At 40.9% G+C, this 18,573-nt stretch overlaps 1 protein-coding gene across 1 annotated transcript in view; it reads left to right on the top strand.

Moving 5' to 3' along the window:
• Window positions 1–1,821, top strand: part of OTC (ornithine carbamoyltransferase) — a 71,476-nt gene extending 69,655 nt beyond the window's left edge. Inside the window, 3 exon segments of the mRNA XM_032220386.1 lie at window positions 25–100; window positions 103–161; window positions 1,762–1,821. Of these exon segments, the coding sequence (XP_032076277.1) occupies window positions 25–100; window positions 103–161; window positions 1,762–1,821 (195 nt within the window).
• Window positions 1,822–18,573: the final 16,752 nt, after the last annotated feature.

The following is an 18,573-nucleotide window of genomic DNA, read 5'->3' as shown; positions in this document are numbered from 1 at the left end:
ATATGTATTTCTTCTGATATTTAGACTGCACAAGAAGCTGCTTCTGATTGGACTTTCTTACACTGCTTACCCAGAAAGCCAGAAGAAGTTAACAATGAAGTATTTATTCTCCAAAGTCACTAGTTTTTCAAGAGACTGAAAACAGGAAATGGACTATTATGGTATGGACATTGTAATCACTTAGGTGTGAGCAATTTTGTTCTCTAGGTGATAGAGCTTTACAGGTAGCCCTTACAACAATTCATTTAGTGATTGTTTGAAGTTACAATGGCACTGAAAAAAATGACATGATCATTTTTCACACTTACAATCATGGCAGCATTCCATGGTCATGTGATCAAAATGAGATGCTTGGCAACTGATTCATATTTATGACAGTTGCTATGTCCTGGGATCATATAATCACCTTTTGCAACTCTCTGACAAAGTCAATGGGGAAACGAGATTCACTTAACAACCATTTACTAAGCTAACTGCAGAGATTCACTTAACAATTGTGGCAAGAAAGGTCATAAAATGGGACAAAATTCACTTAACAAATATCTCATTTAGTAAAAGAAATTTTGGGAATTTTGGAAGGCTTAGTCAACCTTGAGCCGGTGAGATTGAACTGCCAAACTGCAGCTAGCAGTCAGCTGAAGTAGCCTGCAGTACTGCACTCTAACCACAGTGCCACCTAATTTTTAGCCTGGACTAAATCGTCTTCAGTTGCTTAATAGCAAAAATGGCACAATGGGCTTTTCCAGTACTAGTTTTCACTAATATGGGTGAGAGGGAGACGCAGGGCTGAGTATTAAAAATAAGAACAAGGCAAGGCAAGGTAGTTTTGATGGATGTATTCTTGTTATTATGAATTTGACACACTTGTTGATCAATTAATAATTGATTAAGTTTGAATGAATTACCTCCTACAAATTCATGATTGTCAACATGAAGGCAAGAACTGTGATTAGGGTTATTTAGCACCCCTAAGCTGAGGATAAGTTGGTAGCATCAATTACATGATCTGACAGAATATTTTTTAAAAAAACCTATTTAAAATCTCCCAATGTATCTTTATAGGAGATCACTGATTTTTCCATTCTGAGCTCCCTCCCACCTCTTTTGTTATATGACCCAGAGTGGGTGGTTATTATGGGGTAATTTTAGTTTCTCTGTATATTTGCTTCTAGATTCTTGTTCTCTGCTGCCAAACATACTTTTAAGATAAACAAATCAATCACCACAAAAGCAGGTGATGCTCATTAACTAACTAACTAACTAATTAATTCTGCAGAGTTGGACAAATACCTTGCTGATAAGGCTATCATTGGCTACAGTGATGTTTATATGCTACCTGCAAGATTACAAGTGGCAAACTTTTGAACTCCATTTGCCAGCAAACTGTAATAGGAAAAGCTTTATTCCGTCTTATCTGTAACATTCCCATGGATATCTAATTAGCCTTTTGGGGTAATGGGATGCTGGACTAGTTGTAACTTAAGTCTTGTTCAACATGTTTTTATGCATTGACTTACTAATATTGATATAAAAGGACACTACATATATGTTCTACTTTATTATCATTTACTGATACTTCCAATGCTGTCTGCAAACATTGAATGGATTTTGGTACCAGTGAAAATTATGAGCTGAATTAGTCATGATCCATTCTATATCCAATTGATTTTATTGGTTATTAATTTAACAAACTAAATCCACACTATATATGTAATTGTAAAAAAAATTTCCTAGTGTAATTGTATTAATTCTGTCTTCTAGGCTGTCATGGTTTCCCTGCTGACAGACTATTCACCACAGATGCAAATGCCTAAATTTTGATTTTGAGGATTCTGCCAAGGAAAATATTCTTTACAGTGAAATTGGTTTGCTTTATAAAGGAACTTTTTCTTTGAAAAGCAAGATCAAATCAGTGATAATTATTTAACATATATAAAAACATGTTATATTTCACAGTGGATCTGCTCTTTTATTAAACATTGCAGCTGCACTTTTTCTTTTGCCTACCTCTTCTGTGGTCTGTATTTTGATTACATTTCCAATATATTCAGTATTTCAGCAAATGGATCATTTCAAAATTCAAACAATGATTTCACATTGTAGAAGTAGAAGTGACCTCATAAACATGTCCTGGAGCCATTACTGTAAAAGTCACTGCAGTTTTCTCAAAAGCTTCGAACTTGGAGAGCATGACCAGATATGTCACTGTGCACTGGGGGGGGGGGGGGGGGGGGGGGGGGGGGGGGGGTTGGGGAATGAGAGAAAAAAAATATATGCATTTCAGATACAATTGGAAAAAAACTAAGCTCTTTTGTCAACTCTGAAGTGATCCTGGCTGAAGCCATCTTTTGCTGCCTTACAGGTGAAACTTGAAAAATTAGAATATCGTGCAAAAGTTCATTTATTTCAGTAATGCAACTTAAAAGGTGAAACTAATATATGAGATAAGACACATTACATGCAAAGCAAGATAGTCAAGCCGTGATTTGTCATAATTGTGATGATTATGCGTACAGCTCATGAAAACCCCAAAATCCACCATCTCAGAAATTAGAATATTACATGCAATCAATAAACAAGGATTGTACATAGAACAATATTGGACCTCTGAAAAGTATAAGCATGCATATGTACTCAGTACTTGGTTTTGGGGCCCTTTTTTGCAGCAATTACTGCCTCTTTCTGATGAGAGCAACTTTTCCACCTCATTTGGAAACCAAGGACCCAGAGTATGGAGGAAGAATGGAAAGGCCAATCAAGCACAGTAATCCACGGTCATTGAACCAGGTTTTAGTGCTTTTGGCAAAAGTTGCTCTCATCAGAAAAGAGGACTTTGGACCACTGTGCTTCAGTAAGACCAGGGGTCAACACAGCCATCTACCAGGAGATTTTAGAGCACTTCATGCTTCCTTCCGCAGACGAGCTTTATGGGGATGCTGACTTCATTTTCCAGCTGCCCACACTGCAAAAGCACAAAAACCTGGTTCAATGACCATGGGATTACTGTGCTTGATTGGCAAGCAAACTTGCCTGACCTGAACCCCATAGAGAATCTATGGGGCCATTGCCAAGAGAAAGATGAGAGACATGAGACTGAACAATGCAGAAGAGCTGAAGGCCGCTATTGAAGCATCCTGGTCTTCCATAACACCTCAGCAGTGCCACAGCCTGATAGCTTCCATGCCACGCCGCATTGAGGCAGTAATTGCTGCAAAAGGGGCCCAAACCAAGCTTGCGGTTTGATCCTTTAAGATTACCAGGGTAAACAATATTCCCATTTGAGACGTGGCCAGTTTAGGGGTCAAGTACAAGAGTTCAGCAGCCGTTATCACTAGCTGTCATGGAGGAATGTCTGCCAAGCCTCCTTGGTCTTCACAGGTTTGAATCCTTGGACCGTAAAATCAGCGGGGTCAGCATCCAAAATACAGATCTGGACACCCTCGAGCACAAATTCCCCTCTGTTTTTGATGGCAAGCTGGGCACTTACACAGGAAGCTGGTGTCATTCAACTTGGATCCCACAGTAGCCCTGATTCGCCTAAACCCATGGCACGTCCCTTGGCGCTGAAATCAAAGTCGATGTGGAGCTGGACAAGCACAAGGGATACTGAAACCTGTGGGCCATTTGAAGTGGGAGACCCCCATAGTTACCCCCATCAAGCCCGACGGGTACATTTGCTTGTGCGCTGACTATAAGTGCACACTAAACTGCGCCTTGCCAGCCAACGCCTACCCGGTGCCCATGGTGCAGCAAGCTGCTGCACTCTTTCGGCGAGGGCAGAAATATTTGCAAAGTTGGATTTAGCTCAAGCCTACCAGAAATTTCTGGTAGACGACGAAATGGCAGAAGCCCAAACAATCATTATACACAGAGGGACATTCAGGACGTCGCTGCCTCCAGTTCAGAGTCATTATCACTCCAGGCTTGTTCCAGAGCCTGATTGAGAGGCTATTGCAAGGGATCCCTAGGGTCATTCCTTACTTTGATGATGTGCTCATCTCTGCGACCAATCATTCTGCACTTATGGCTAGTCTTCGGTCTGTACTCAAATGGTTCCAAGCGTGTGCCTCAAAGTGAAGAAGGAGAAATACCATATAGCTATTCTTCAGGTGGAGTTTGATGCTGAGGAGCTACATCTACCACCGCCAAGACAAAGCTATTCTAAATGCCCAATGTCAAAAAACAAAACCGAACTCCAAGCATTCCTGGGGCTACTGAACTTCTATGCATTTTTCTCCTGCACAAAGCCTACAGCTGCCGAGCAATTGCATTGGCTGCTTGATCAAAGATGCCTTGGACATGGGGATGAGAGAAGCCCAATCCTTCAATATGGTAGAACAGCTATTGGTATCCGATGCCATCCTAGATCCCAATACAGCAAGACCTGACTCTTTTGCTGTCTTGCAACATGTCCTCAGTATGGAGTGGGCATGGTGCTGACCACCTTTTGCCAGATGGCTGCAAAATTCCAATCACATTTTTTCAAGGACCTTGGCGACTGCCGAATGCAACTATGGCCACTTTACAAAGAAGCCTTGCTATAGTTGCTGGCATTAAGAGATTTCACAATTACCTCTACAGCTGGATATTCCAAATTATAACAGACCATAAGCCGCTTCTGTGGTTGCTCGCCGGTGACAAACAGACACCGCAGGTACTGTCCCCATGCATGACCAGATGGACAGTATTCCTCAGAGCCTACACTACAACCTGTCCTACAGACCAGGCAAGCACCTCTGTCATGGCTGATGCCTTGAGCCATTGTCCCCTACTGAGACCCTTACAGATCCAGCCCCGGTGTTTCCAGATGCTCCTGATTGAAGACCTCCACTTCCCAATTATCACCACTACATTGCCAGGCACTCATCAAGGGATCAAGTAATCTCCCGAATCTTAGACTGGGCCCTTAGGGTGCCACAGGATCCTGTGAGCCCAGAATTCCTACCCTATTTCACCCACCGTTCCGAATTGTCAGTTCAGAAGGGTTGTTTGCTGTGGGGACAAAGAGTGGTTAGTTTCCTTACCCCTCAGGCACAGGATATTGGAAATGCTGCATTTGAGGCAACCCTGGGATAGTGTGCATGAAGGCACTTGGGCGCAGCTATCTCTGGTGGCCCAAATTGGACCAGCAATTACTGAGTGGGTGGGTCCATGCCCCCAATGCCAGGAGACATGGCCATCACTCCCAAAATCCCCAGAATGCATATGGAAAGCCCCCACAAGCACCCTAGGGCGCACCTCCACATAGACTTCACAGGGCCCTTTCAGTGCCAGGTATTCTTAGTGGTAGCTGATGCATATTGGAAGTGGCTGGAAATCATCTTAATGACGTCCACCACTTCTGAGGCCGTGGTCAGAGCCCTGAGCAAGATATTTGCCACTCATGGGTTGCCCAACCTAACCATATCTGACAATGGGCCCCAAGTAATGTCCAGAGTGTTCAAAGAGTTCCTAGCAAGTCAAGGGATTTGTCATGCCCTTATCTCGCTGTTCCATCCAGCATGTAATGGCCTGGTGGAACAAATGGTCCACATGTCCAAGGAGGCCCTGGCTAAGATGGGCCCGAGGATTGGCAGGAGAGGGTAGACCAGTTCCTATTAGTCCAACACACAATCCCGTGCCCACACACAAATAAGAGTTCTGCTGAGCTCCATGATGGGGAGGCACCTAAGAACCCTCTTAGATAGACTGCATCCCAATTACTCCCTGGAAAAGGCCATGGACTCCAGGGGTGTGGCCTGTAAATTCAAATTAGGGGACTCCATTTATGCAAGAAATTTTGCAGGACATCCCCTATGGTTGCCTGGTAAGGTAGCAGCAATAACTGGGCCTTGTCCTTACAGGATAGAGTTGTTAGATGGCTGGATCGGAAACACCATATAGACCAGCTCTGCAGCTATTGGGCCATGAACACCCTCCCCAAAACCGATTGGGCCACCCTGGAAACTCCACCCACCACGACAGCGACAAGACCACCCAATGACTTTCACAGTGACTTTCCCACTAACTGGGATTGGGCCTAGCCCCCATTCAAGAGCAGCGGACTCACCTTTGGAATCAGGCCCGATTACACCAATTGCCACTCCAGAAGAATCCAGGCTAGGTCCAAAGAAATCCTGAATACTCCTGCTCCCTGTTGGCCAGGCCCAATGCCAAGAGCTGGACCACAATGACTGGTCGAGTCAGGCGACGGCCGGCATATCTACAAGACTCCATGACCCCTAGGGAAATGAAGGAACTAAGGGAGTATGTAACGTTCTAAGTTCCCTGCCTGGTCCGTTCCCTTAGTGGGAACTGTTCTGGGAAACTGATTGGTCAGCCGTCTGACAGCTGACTATATAAGGAGCTCTCAGACTACAACTCAGCTGTTCATTGCTGGTTCCTGGTTTATTACTCTGTTAGCATTCTTGACTGTTAGAAATAAATGTTATCCGTTTACATTCTGTCTCGCCTCAGTCCTGTGATCACCCACAACCAATGTTCAGGGTATTGAACAGTGTACATCTATAAAAACCTGGCCAGTGGGTCTGAAAATAAATATGACAAAGACTAAAATGTTGGTCAAAATATGACACCCGACTTGAAAGAAGATTTAATGCAGAATTAGGTATACAAATTGTTAAAAAGTGAAATATCTAGGTATATATTTAACAGCGAAGTGTGCATCCATCAAAGAAGACAATTATATTAATTTGATTTATTAAAACTAAGCAAGATTTAGAAAAGTGGAAAAATTTACAATGTCCCTGATAGGGTAGGATTACAGTCATAAAGATGAATGTACGATTGAAATTTATTTTCTTGTTTCAAAACATTCCCATTAAATTAGAAAAAGGCTTTTTTAAGAATCTGAACCAACTGGTTTCTAAATTTATATGGCACAGAAAAAGATCAAGAATAAAACTCAAAGCTAATGCAAGACACTAAGGAAAATGGAGGATTTGGCATATCGGACTGAGAACGTTACTATACCGCAGCTATTCTTACATGGCTAAAAGAATGGATAATGTTAAGAAATAAAAGATTACTTAAATGGAAGGTCATGACCTCCAAGCAGGATGGCATGCCTTCCTATGGTATGAAAAAAGGATCAGCACATACGTATTTCCATAGACATTACTTTAGGCAGTCCCTTGATATTAGTATGGAATAAAATTAAACATGACCACTATACTGAAATACCCATTTGGCTGTCCACGATGGAAGCATATATACACCCAAACTTAATTAACATGGAAAAAAATTGTCACATACAAAGAGATATTGAATAAACGGGGGAACTAAAAACTAGACTAAGAATTGGCATCACAAGGGGTAACCTAGAGTGGTGGTCTTACCTACAGATACAAACAAGGCTTTCACAGAATAGGAAAAAGGAAGGCATTGCAAAGAATACACAATATTAGATAAGCTCCTGATAGAGACAGAAGATAGGTTGATTAAAGTGTTGTACAGATATCTGCTGGAATATAAACTTGAGAAAGAACATATTAAGGAAACTATGGTTTACCTGGATGAAAATTTTTTGTTACTATGTTGAATTGGCTAAATGAGAAAGACTTTGGACACTCATCAGAAATTAACAATGGCCGCGGCTTATAAGGAAAATTTGTACAAGATACAGATGGCATCTTCCACCAGCATGGCTCTCCAAAATGTTAAAAAAATTGGCCCAAGTTGTTGGAAGTGCAAAAAAAAACAAAAACCCACCAGGCTCCTTTTTCCATATGTGGTGGGCATGCAACGAGACAAAAATGTATTGGAGAATGATACAATTATGGCTGGAACAAATGGTGGGAGATCAAATTCTGTTCAAACCAGAAATTTTCCTCCTAGGCATAATACCAGAGGGGTAATAAGAAAGATGTGCTTTATTTAGTTATCCATGTATTGACTGTGTCATGAGTAACCTATGCACAGTATTGGAAAAAAGAAAGTATCCCATCAGAGTTACACACAAGTAGAAAAATTTTGGCCTGTGCGGAAGCAGATAGGCTTACCTTAAAATTAAAAAATAAAGGGGAGTCGGAATATTATGAAGTTTGGAAACAGATTTTATTATTGGTATAAGACAAGGTAACAAGATTGGAACAAATTGTAAATAATGTGATTTGGATAGAAGGATGGATAATGTACTAAGTAATTGACAACTAATAGATGAGATTACATGATCATGGTGTCTCCCCTGCCAGGTAAGTATTACTCTGGTTTCTCTTCAGATTGTATGGATGAGATTACATGTATATACTGTGTTTGTATGGTCATAACGGCTTTGCTGCATTGCACTATTTAAATGCAAAAACAATAAAAATATATTTTAAAAAAACTGGCCAGAGGGTTCATACAGCCAGCAAAATCAAGGGTGCTTGACAGTACCAGTGCTGTTCAAACAGAAAAAAAGATGGCACTATGAGGCTATGCATGGATTTTAGAGGAATTAATGTTGTCTGCATTGAAAATATTACTTCCCCCTGATGAAAGACATGGTGACCCACTTGGCAAAAGTGAAAATCTTCACTAAACTAGACCTGCGAGAGGCATATTACTGGGTGAGGATTAAGGAGGGGGATGACTGGTAAACAGCATTCATTGCCAGCGGGAGACTTTCCAATTTAAAGCAATGCTATTCAGCCTTCGGGGGGGGGGCTACTTTATTCACACAACTGATTAATGAGGTGCTGCATGAGACCTGTACAAAGGGGGTCCTCGATATATTAGATGATATTCACATCTTCAATGAAACCATGGAGGAGCACATCAAATTGGTGCGCCAGGTGCTCAAGAAACTCCTAGCGGCAAACCAGTATGCCAAACCATCCAGTGCAAATTCCACAAGACCCAGCCTAGACTACCTAGGATATCAGGTGTCTAGTGAGGGGGTGGAAATGGACCCAAGAAAAGTCAAAGCCGTCCTAGACCAGCAACCTCCTCAAACCCATAAGCAACTCCAACACTTCCGGGGTTTGCTAATTTCTATAGACAGTTCATTCCCATATTGCTGAAATCGCTCTCCCAATCACTGAGCTACTCAAAACTGGAGGGGGGGAGTGAAACCCTGCCCAAGTCAGCCCTTAAAATGGATCCTTGAGTGCTAGAAGGCTTTTGAGATGCTCTAAAAACTCTTTGCCAATTGTTACGCACCCAGGCCCAGAGCAACCTTTTATCATCCAAGTGGATGCCAGCAACGTGGCAGTGACTGCAGTTCTCCTGAGGGGAATTTACAGCCATGTGCTTACACTCCCGAAAGCTAACAAAGACCAAACAAAGGTGGGCAGTATGGGAGAAGGAAGCATATGCAGTCTGCTGGGCTCTGCTGACATGGCACCACTTCCTTGAGAGAAGCCAAGTGCCTTTTGAAGTATGGGACTGCCCACAAAACCTGTAGGCACTTAGGACCCTGCAGAAACTTTTACCTAAAGAAGTTTGGTGGGTGCAGTACTTCAACTGATTCACTTTCACTCTCTTCCGGGGAAGAGATGACCTTTTGGCAGACATCATGAATGCAACAATACAACAGCAAGCACTAGGAAAGTGGTCCATGTCATGATGTGATGGGAGAACAATACTTAAGATGTCATGTCAATTACCAATAAACTAATTGGGCAGACTTGCTATCTTACGCCGAGGTGGCATACAACATGCAGTGCACAGTAGCACTGGGCTAATCCTCTTCAAAATCACCACCGGCATGGAGTTCGTCCCCATGCCTGAACCCCCAACAGAGCCACCCTCCTCCATGACCTTAACTGAGTGGATGGAGTCACTGAGAAAAGCATGGGAAAACACAAACAAGCCCTTCAGGAAGCCAGAAAAACCCAAAAAAAGGGCAAGCTGATAAACATTGGTCCTCCCCAAATGCCCTTCCAATAGAGGACAAAGTTTACCCCTCCACCATATATTAAGGTTAAAGCTACCCTGTAAAAAGCTAGGACCAAAATTATAGGGCATTTCCCTATTGTGAAGATTATTAACACTGTCACAGTGGAGTTGAAACTCCCCCCACCTACTAGGGAAAGTCATCCAGTTTTCCATAGCAGCTTGTTAAAGCTAGTAATAGGGTCTAAGCTGAGGCCAGTGGACGTGGTATCCCCTAAATTGATCGTACTGCAGTGAGAGATGCATTATGAGATAAGAAGAATTCTAGACTCTACAGGGGGAGACTACAATACCTAGTGCATGGAAGGGATACCAATTGTCTGAGGCCACCTGGATAAAAAGCTGGGATGTAAAAGCAGGAGGACTAATTAAGAAATTCCATAATAAATACTTTAAAAAACCAAAAGAAACCTCCAGGGGAGGGGAGGGTGGTTGATGGAAGACTAATTTGCTTTCCATTTGAATTTTCCAGGAACTTCTATCAAGTTAAGGGGGGGGAGGTCCAACTGTCAACACTGAAGCGAGCCTGGCTGAAGCCATCTTTTGCAGCCTTATAGTTGCCACAAACTCTGAAAGCGGGAAAGGAGGGGGAAGTAGATAGACTGGCTAACAGTCAAAACAAAAAGTTTTCTTTTGGGAACCAAGGTCATCCCAACAGGTGGCAGTTGAAGGAGGGGAGGAGTGACCAAGCAGCCTGCCAGCTACTTTCATTAGAAAATGTGACCGGTGACATCTGGGGAGGAAATAGTTGCTCTTTTAATTAGGGGGAAACCGTGGGAACTTTTAGCGTTGGTTTTCACTAGTTGTGCCGATATGATGTATCCAATAACATGTTCTTTGAGAAATCTACTTGCCTCAGAGTTCTGCTTTTGGCGGATGCATTACTCGGAATGCTGATATCTTTCTTTTCATATACTATACTTTAATCTGATCCATAGGACCTACTTTATGTTAGAATTCCCAGAAAAGAATAGAATTTGGATATAATTAATAACTGTTATGCTTGTTCCAGATAAGCTTGCCAAATTAAAAATTGTAATGTTCTCACCTATATCTCTCATGGTATTGTTGGCGTATGTAGTTATCCTTCAGATTTTTCTCTTCTCCAAACATGCCAATTTGGGGGGGGGGGGTTATATCGTATGGTATAATTCATTTGATAATCCATACACCACACACACACACACACACACACATACGTACAAACACATTCATAACACTTAATATTGAACTGAATAACTGACATCCCAGATTAAAATGACCTCTAAGATGTTTTATGCAAATGACCAGCTGTCTGCAAGAGTATAATTCCTTCAATTCACCACTATCTTCTTCAGAGTTGAAGAAGCTTTTTGGATGAGAAGCGAAACATCTTCAAATAAAAAACAAGAAAGTCCAGTTGCCTCCAAAAAAGGACCTTTGGGACAACCATGACCTGAATTACTGAGAATCTTTATAGATTTTAAGCTATACAATTTGGGATGAACACCCTTTGAATGGTGTGGGGAGTAGGAATGGATTTCCAGAAGAAAAAATTGCAGTCCTACAGGACTAGGAACACTATTCAGGTGACCCTGAGGACACAGATAAACCTCCAAGTGGTTCAATGACCCTCTAAAAGGATGCAATGACCAGCTGTCTGCATGAAGTATAAATCCTTCCATTCCCTACTATCCTATCAGAGCTGAAGAAGCTTTTTGGATGAGAAGCTAAAGGATTGTTCTCTTTTCATGCATTCATGTTTTCCCCAAATGCTTATAGTCACTAAGACCCAAATTTCCAAGAGAATGCAGATTGTTGCAGTGGAAATGCTGACTTTTTATGGCACATTATTTCACTTAACAGTATATCCTATGAGGCAGATTTTCTTGAGAGATTTAACTTCTTGCAGTTTGCACATATGTATGCAAAGTTAACCTTGATTTGCCATATGTTGAAAAATAATGCATGAAGGAAGCCCAATTTGCTCATTTGAAAACCACGGAGCTACAGCATCTAATATGAACAACGCTTTGATTATAAAAAGTGGTTTAACACTCAGTTAGCATTTTAGGGAATAATTCTCTTTGACTTGGTTTGAATCAGGGATTGCCTATTTTAGCTGAATGTCTATTCTAAAGCAAGATTATATCTTTTTTGACAAGTAATGTTAAAAACACAAGACATACGTGTAAGGGAAGGGGGGTCCCCAAACAAATGGAATTAACTTAGCAGGAAAATTATGATGGGATGAAATAAATTGCCCCTTTTTCTTTATATTTGTTTCTTGTTTTGGGAGATTACATGAGAAGATATATAATCTTGCTGTAAAAAGAAAATCCTACCAATTTAAAAAAATTAAAAAGGCTATCCAGAAGGAATTTTTAAAATGGGGAAAATGTTATTTAGACTGAGTTCAGATAAGATGTGAAGCTAGCACCAAGTTTGCAAAGTAGCGATAGAGTGAGAGAAATGGTATCTACATAGTCAGAGTGGTTTGGCGTTCAATGAGGTAGGACACATGTAAGTTTTAATACTTGCTCCACAGAGCTTCTGAAGAGTTCCTATGGATAAGGGGGACCAGATATTGATAAAGAGGGACACCTTTGGACCGGGGGGGGGGGGGGGGCTTGATTACAAATTTATATGGAGCAACAAAATTTTCATACAACTCAAAAATAGATATTGTAATTTTTTTTATTTCAACATAACTACAATTTACAAATATAAATTGTAAACTGTTTGCCAAACATCAAAATTTTGATCACGTGACCATGGAGGATGCTGCAACGGTTGCTAGTGTGAATGGTCGCTAAGTGCTTGAAAATGGTAATCAGTCACTTTTTTCAATGCCATTGTAACTATTGTCACTATACCACCTTTCTTGCCACAGTTCTTAAGTGAATAACTACAGCTGATAAGTGAGTAAATAAGTGAATCTGGTTTCCTCCCCATTTGACTTTGTCAAAAGGTCACAAAAGGCAATTACATGACCCCAGGACACTGAAACATCATAAATACGAATCTGTTAGCCAAACATCAAAATTTTGATCGTGTGACCATGAGGATGCTACAACAGTCGCTAAGTGTGAAAATGGTCGCTAAGTGTTGAAAAATGGTCATCAGTCACTTTTTCAATGCCATTGTAACTTTGGTCACTATGCCACCTTTCTTGCCACAGTTCTTAAGTGATAACTGCAGCCTGATAAGTTAGTAACATAAGTGAATCTGGTTTCCCCATTTGACTTTGTCAATAGGTCACAAAAGGCATTACATGACCCAGACACTGAAACATCATAAATATGAATCTGTTGCCAAACATCAAAATTTTGATCACGTGGACCATGAGGATGCTGCAATGGTCGCTAGAGTGTGAAATGGTCGCTAAGTGTGAAAAAAATGGTCATCAGTCACTTTTTTCAATTGCCATTGTAACTTTGGTCACTATACCACCTTTCTTGCCACAGTTCTAAGTGAATAACTGCAGCTGGTATTTTGTATTTGATAGAATCTTTTTTTAAATAGTATCTAAGACAATTTAATAAAAGAATCCACACAGAATAAACTATTTTAAAAAATCCTATGCACAATAAATACATATTATTTTAAATACATTAAAAAAATAAAAGAAAAAACCCAGCTCACTTACAGCAGGCAGGCACTCCATGTCAATCCAGAATGATGTAGATGTTAATTCAAAGAATTGAGCAAATTAAATGGTGAAATTAGTCCCAGGGAAATATTTTTCAAAGAAAAATGAGGAGCCACCATTTTTTCCCACATGAGCCGACCTCCAACCTCTGTGCCTCTCCCATCCGGGAAATCCAGGAAGGAACAGTGGCTACTTCTCTAGCCAAAGTATTTCCTGGAGCTCTATGGTACTGGGTCATTTTTATTTTAAAAGGAGGTAAAAGGGTGGGGGGGGGTCCATTTTCTTGCTTTAACGTTTTAATATCTTCAATGAAAGTACTGAGACAGAGAGAGAGGTTAGACAGAGTGTCTTTTGTCTTGCCCCGGTTAGGATTTCTTAAGCAAATCCACTGGGCTTTCAACATGAAGCCAGAAAATCGGGACTTTTTAAAAACGCCCCGGGACACGGGACAAATTGTTAGAAATCGTGACTGTCCCGCCAAAATTGGGACGTCTGGTCACCTTATCCTATGATTAAAAGGATCAAAGGAAGTCAAGTGTCCTCTCAATCACTTGACTTCTTTTTCCCCTTTTCCTTTAGCACCCTGATTTTTTAGAAAAATGCATACAGTGCAACCATATTCATAAACGTTGGGTCTGCTATCAGAAACACTGTACTACAATATGCCATGTCACTCATGAAACATTCTGGTTGTTGTTGTTTTTTGTTGGTTTGTATGCATCCTGTTTTGCCTCACTCCAATACCTGCCCATGGAAACATTTTATCAGTATTTTTCTGTCTTTAAAAAAAATCTGTTTCCATCTCTCCATGTTTTTAATTGGAACTATTCTGTCCTCACTATGCACTATGTGCAGTTTGACATGCAGCCAAACCGACCTATCCTCCAATAAAACAGTTGGTGTTTGTAGATCTGCAGAGGTGGGTTCCTACCAGTTCGCACCTATTCGGTAGAACCGGTTCGTCAAATCTACCGAACCAGTTAGAAGAGGTTCCACCAGTGGACCCGGAAAGCAGGCCACATCTACAGAAGAGGTTCCAAAATTTTTTGAAACCCACCACTGGTCCTTGGATATGATTATTCTACACTATCATGCTCGATTTATAAAACTCGGTGCCTCTGTGAAAGGTAAGGATGACGACTGCGTTTGTGGTGCAATCAAAACATTGCGTGTGTTGAAGTTGTTTTAACACAAACCAAAGATGCCTTTTAAAAACAAGTTTACATCCTATTTTATGCATGCCAGTGCTGTGTGTGAGGTAATTTAAGGTGGTTCTGACAAGTGTCGTTGGCATCTTCATATCCGGTCACATGGGCGGCTAGCCACTCCCATCCGGTCACATGGGTGGCAAGTCACTCCCACAAAGGAGGCCACACCCACAGAGTAGGTTCGAACAATTTTTGAAACCCACCACTGTAGATGGATGCTTATTGAAGGAACAGGATATGGTGAAACTGGGAAAAATAGGGATACATACAATGAGAACCAAATACAAGATAGACAGTATCAAGTTACTGCTGAACATAACAATTAATAAATAAAAGCAAATTAAATCTCATCATTGATGCTCTGTGTGTGGGATGTGGGTTTGTCCTTGGATGACCATGTGCCACAGATTAAGATGGATTCTTCTTTGTGCTTCTGCCTTCTCCAAATGCTAAAGGAATAGTTTTAGATTCTCACTTTCATCTATCAACCTGTATCTTTCCAGTAGCAAAACAATCTCATGTCTTCTCCCATTTATGGTATCAGTCCTCTAATCATCTCCTTAATCAAATTTGTATGGACTCCTCTTTGCAACTCATTGCTTATTAAGTCTCTCGTGTAATTTGATGCCCTTCTTCGTTTCGTTGATCAGTTTATCTTTAATTGTCAGTGGTGTTTTCAATGATGTTGCTAATAAAATTTCTCTCTTTAAATCCATAAATTCTTTTATTTTCTTCTGTATCTTGCCATCTGGGGTAGAGTTCCCCTCCATTTAATTCCTCTTTCCGTATTCTATTTTCCATTTCCAGACACATACCAATCACCATAGATATCAGTGGATTTAATTTCTTTGTGGTCATTTTTCTCTTCGGTTTTTAGGACTCTAACCTCCACTTTTTCCACTTCATAAACATCTCCAACTTCTTCATCATATTTTACTGTTAGATGTTATAGATTTTCCAACTTCTTCTCCATCCTCTCAAATGTGTTTATAATTTCTGAATTTCTAACAATATCTTTTGCAAACATAAAAGTTTTTTTCTGGTGTTGAGATTGTGCCATTATCTCCAGGTGACAAACACTGCTGCTCTGGCTTGGAAGGTTTTCACAAGATTAAGCATAAATTCACAATAAGGTCTTATTTTCACTTTTCTCTGGTTAAAGAAGATATACTTCAAAGGAACATCTGTATGCTTTTCTTCTTATCACTCTCACTCTTCTTATCATTTGGAGCGATTTATCTTGAGTTTGCATTTATTGTTTGTCCATGTATTATTGAGGTTAAAGCTGAAGTAGTCGTTGACAGGTAGGACATTGTAGCAGACACTTTTGTGTACTATGCTTAGATCAGACTTTGGGCAGCATAGTTCCAGGTTGTCCAAGCCCAAAATTTCCCCTCAGGGAAAAGGGCGGCCTATAAATCCAAATAAAATACCAAAAAAAAAACCCAAATACCAAAATTTCGAGCCTGGTGGCATAAGGGATTCTGTGCATTTTGTATTGATTTCTATTGTGGTTGTAGCAGTGTGTTCTTCCTCCCTGCCATGCTCACTGGAACTATAAGTATGTTGGAAAGTCCATCGTGCTGACCTTGGGTGCAAAGCTGTATTGTGGCCTGTGCTGCCACATTTAATGCATTTTACACTGACCTTACAGTTGTTGGCAAAGTGAGGGACTGATGAGCAGCACTTGGGGCAAATGTTGTTTGCTTTCAGGGAAGCTTTGCGGTCTTCCATAAACTTTTCCCTGAAGGCTCTGCATTTTAGGAGAGGATGTGATTTCTGGTATAGAGGACACTTCTTACCAGGATCTCTGATCTCAGTTTCTATGTGAGGAGCTGACAAACCTATGAAGTGAATTTGGAGGAATCAGATTAGTTTTGTGGACTGCTACTGGAGGCTTGTGAGGGTTATGTTCTGAATGAGCAGCATATGTCAATGTGAAGTAAAAGGTAAGATCTGTAAGTGCTCGTCTCCTAACTTAAGAAAGTGATGACTCTTGAAACTGAGTATTTCAAAAGGAACCTTTTATTAAGAATGGAAGCCTTTAAAGTCAAAGCAGCCTTAGGCAATGCAAGTAGAATTAAAGGAATAGAGACCTCTCCCATTTGTTAGATTGCAGATTCTAGCCAATACACAGGTGTTTCCTTTATCAACTGCCCTGAGAGCCGAATAAACATACATTCCTATGGCTATCTTCCATTGCACAGTAAAGTGCCACTTCCCAGATGGACATCATAAACATTCCCCCAAAAGGTGATGGGATCTCAGGCATTTCGGCTCCAGGAAATCAGTTGTAAAATATCAGTTGTCACAGGCACTGCCAATAAATTGACTCCAGGGTCCCCTTCCTCCCAATTGAATGGCAGTATCACTTTTAGGGATCTGACAGGATTTCTTGTTTTAGCTTGTTGGCACATGAAGTCCACAAAAACAGACAAAGGGGAAATGGAGCATTGTACTCTCTTTTGTATTGGAGCCATGTGTGATCCACTGTTCTTGTAAGTTATAGGGTAACTTTTGTACGATGTGATTGACACCTCTGGCTGTGTCAAGGATTCCAAGTCCACTTCTGACTTAGGTACTTGAAGTTCCATTAGTAAGTCGCTAAGTTCCCTAATAGGCTTTGTTAGGTATTTTGGGAATGCTATCAAGTCTTTTGAACAGTGCATTTTCCACTGCTTGTGTTGAGCCATAGAACTCATCAAATCTGTCCCAGATAATTTTAAGGCCTGTTTTAGGGTAGTTTAGGTTTATTGTCCTGATCATTTTGCATGCTCCACAGATTCAATTCCAAGCCATTTAATTATCAAATCTACCTCTTCACTACATGACAAATCTAAGCTTCTGATGGAATTTTGGAAGGAAGATTGCCAGGCTCTATAGTTTTCAGGATGATCATTAAACTTTTCAAATCCTTGTGTGACTAACTCACATCATGCAAGGAACTTGACAAGGTCTATGGTGGCTTGATTAGCTGTTTGTTTGTTTATTTGTCAAACATGTACAAGATAACAAGTATAGGTATGAACATAAACATGAACAAAGGAAGTAAATACAGATAAATGGGAACAGTAAAGTACAGAGACAGTAGGCACGCCCGTGCACTTATGCACGCCTCCTTTACAAATCTCTTAAGAATGGGGTAAGGTCAGAGGTGGGTTCCTACCAGTTCGCACCTATTCGGTAGAACCAGTTCATCAAATCTACCGAACCGGTTAGAAGAGGTTCCAAAACAGGCCACACTACAGAAGAGGTTCCAAATTTTTTTGAAACCCACCACTGGTCCTTGGATATGATTATTCTACACTATAATGCTCATTTATAAAACTCAGTGCCTCTGTGAAAGGTAAGGATGACTACTGCATTTGTGGTGCAATCAGAACATTGTGTGTGTTGAAGTTGTTTTAACGCAAACCAAAAATGCCTTTTAAAAAACAAGTTTACATTATAATGCATGCCAGTGCTGTGTGTGAGGTAATTTAAGGTGGTTCTGACAAGTGTCATCAGCATCTTCATATCTGGTCACATGGGCGGCAAGCCACTCCCATCTGGTCACATGGGTGGCAAGCCACTCCCACAAAGGAAGCCACACCCACAGAGTAGGTTCGAACAATTTTTGAAACCCACCATGGGTAAGGTCAACAGTAGACAGTTTGACACTGAAGCTGTGAGGGTTTGAGGCTGTGACAACGGAGTCAGGTAGAGCATTCCAGGCATTGACCACTCTGTTGCTGAAGTCATATTTTCTGTAATCAAGTTTGGAGTGGTTTACCTTGGGTTTGTATTGATTGTTTGCCCATGTATTATTGTGGTTGAAGCTGAAGAAGTCGTTGACAGACAAGACGTTATAGCAGACAA

Source organism: Thamnophis elegans, chromosome 6, assembly GCF_009769535.1.
Source record: "Thamnophis elegans isolate rThaEle1 chromosome 6, rThaEle1.pri, whole genome shotgun sequence".
Taxonomy (NCBI): Eukaryota; Metazoa; Chordata; class Lepidosauria; order Squamata; family Colubridae; genus Thamnophis; species Thamnophis elegans.
The sequence above is the reverse complement of the archived record's forward strand: the minus strand, read 5'-3'. Positions and strand labels throughout refer to the sequence as shown.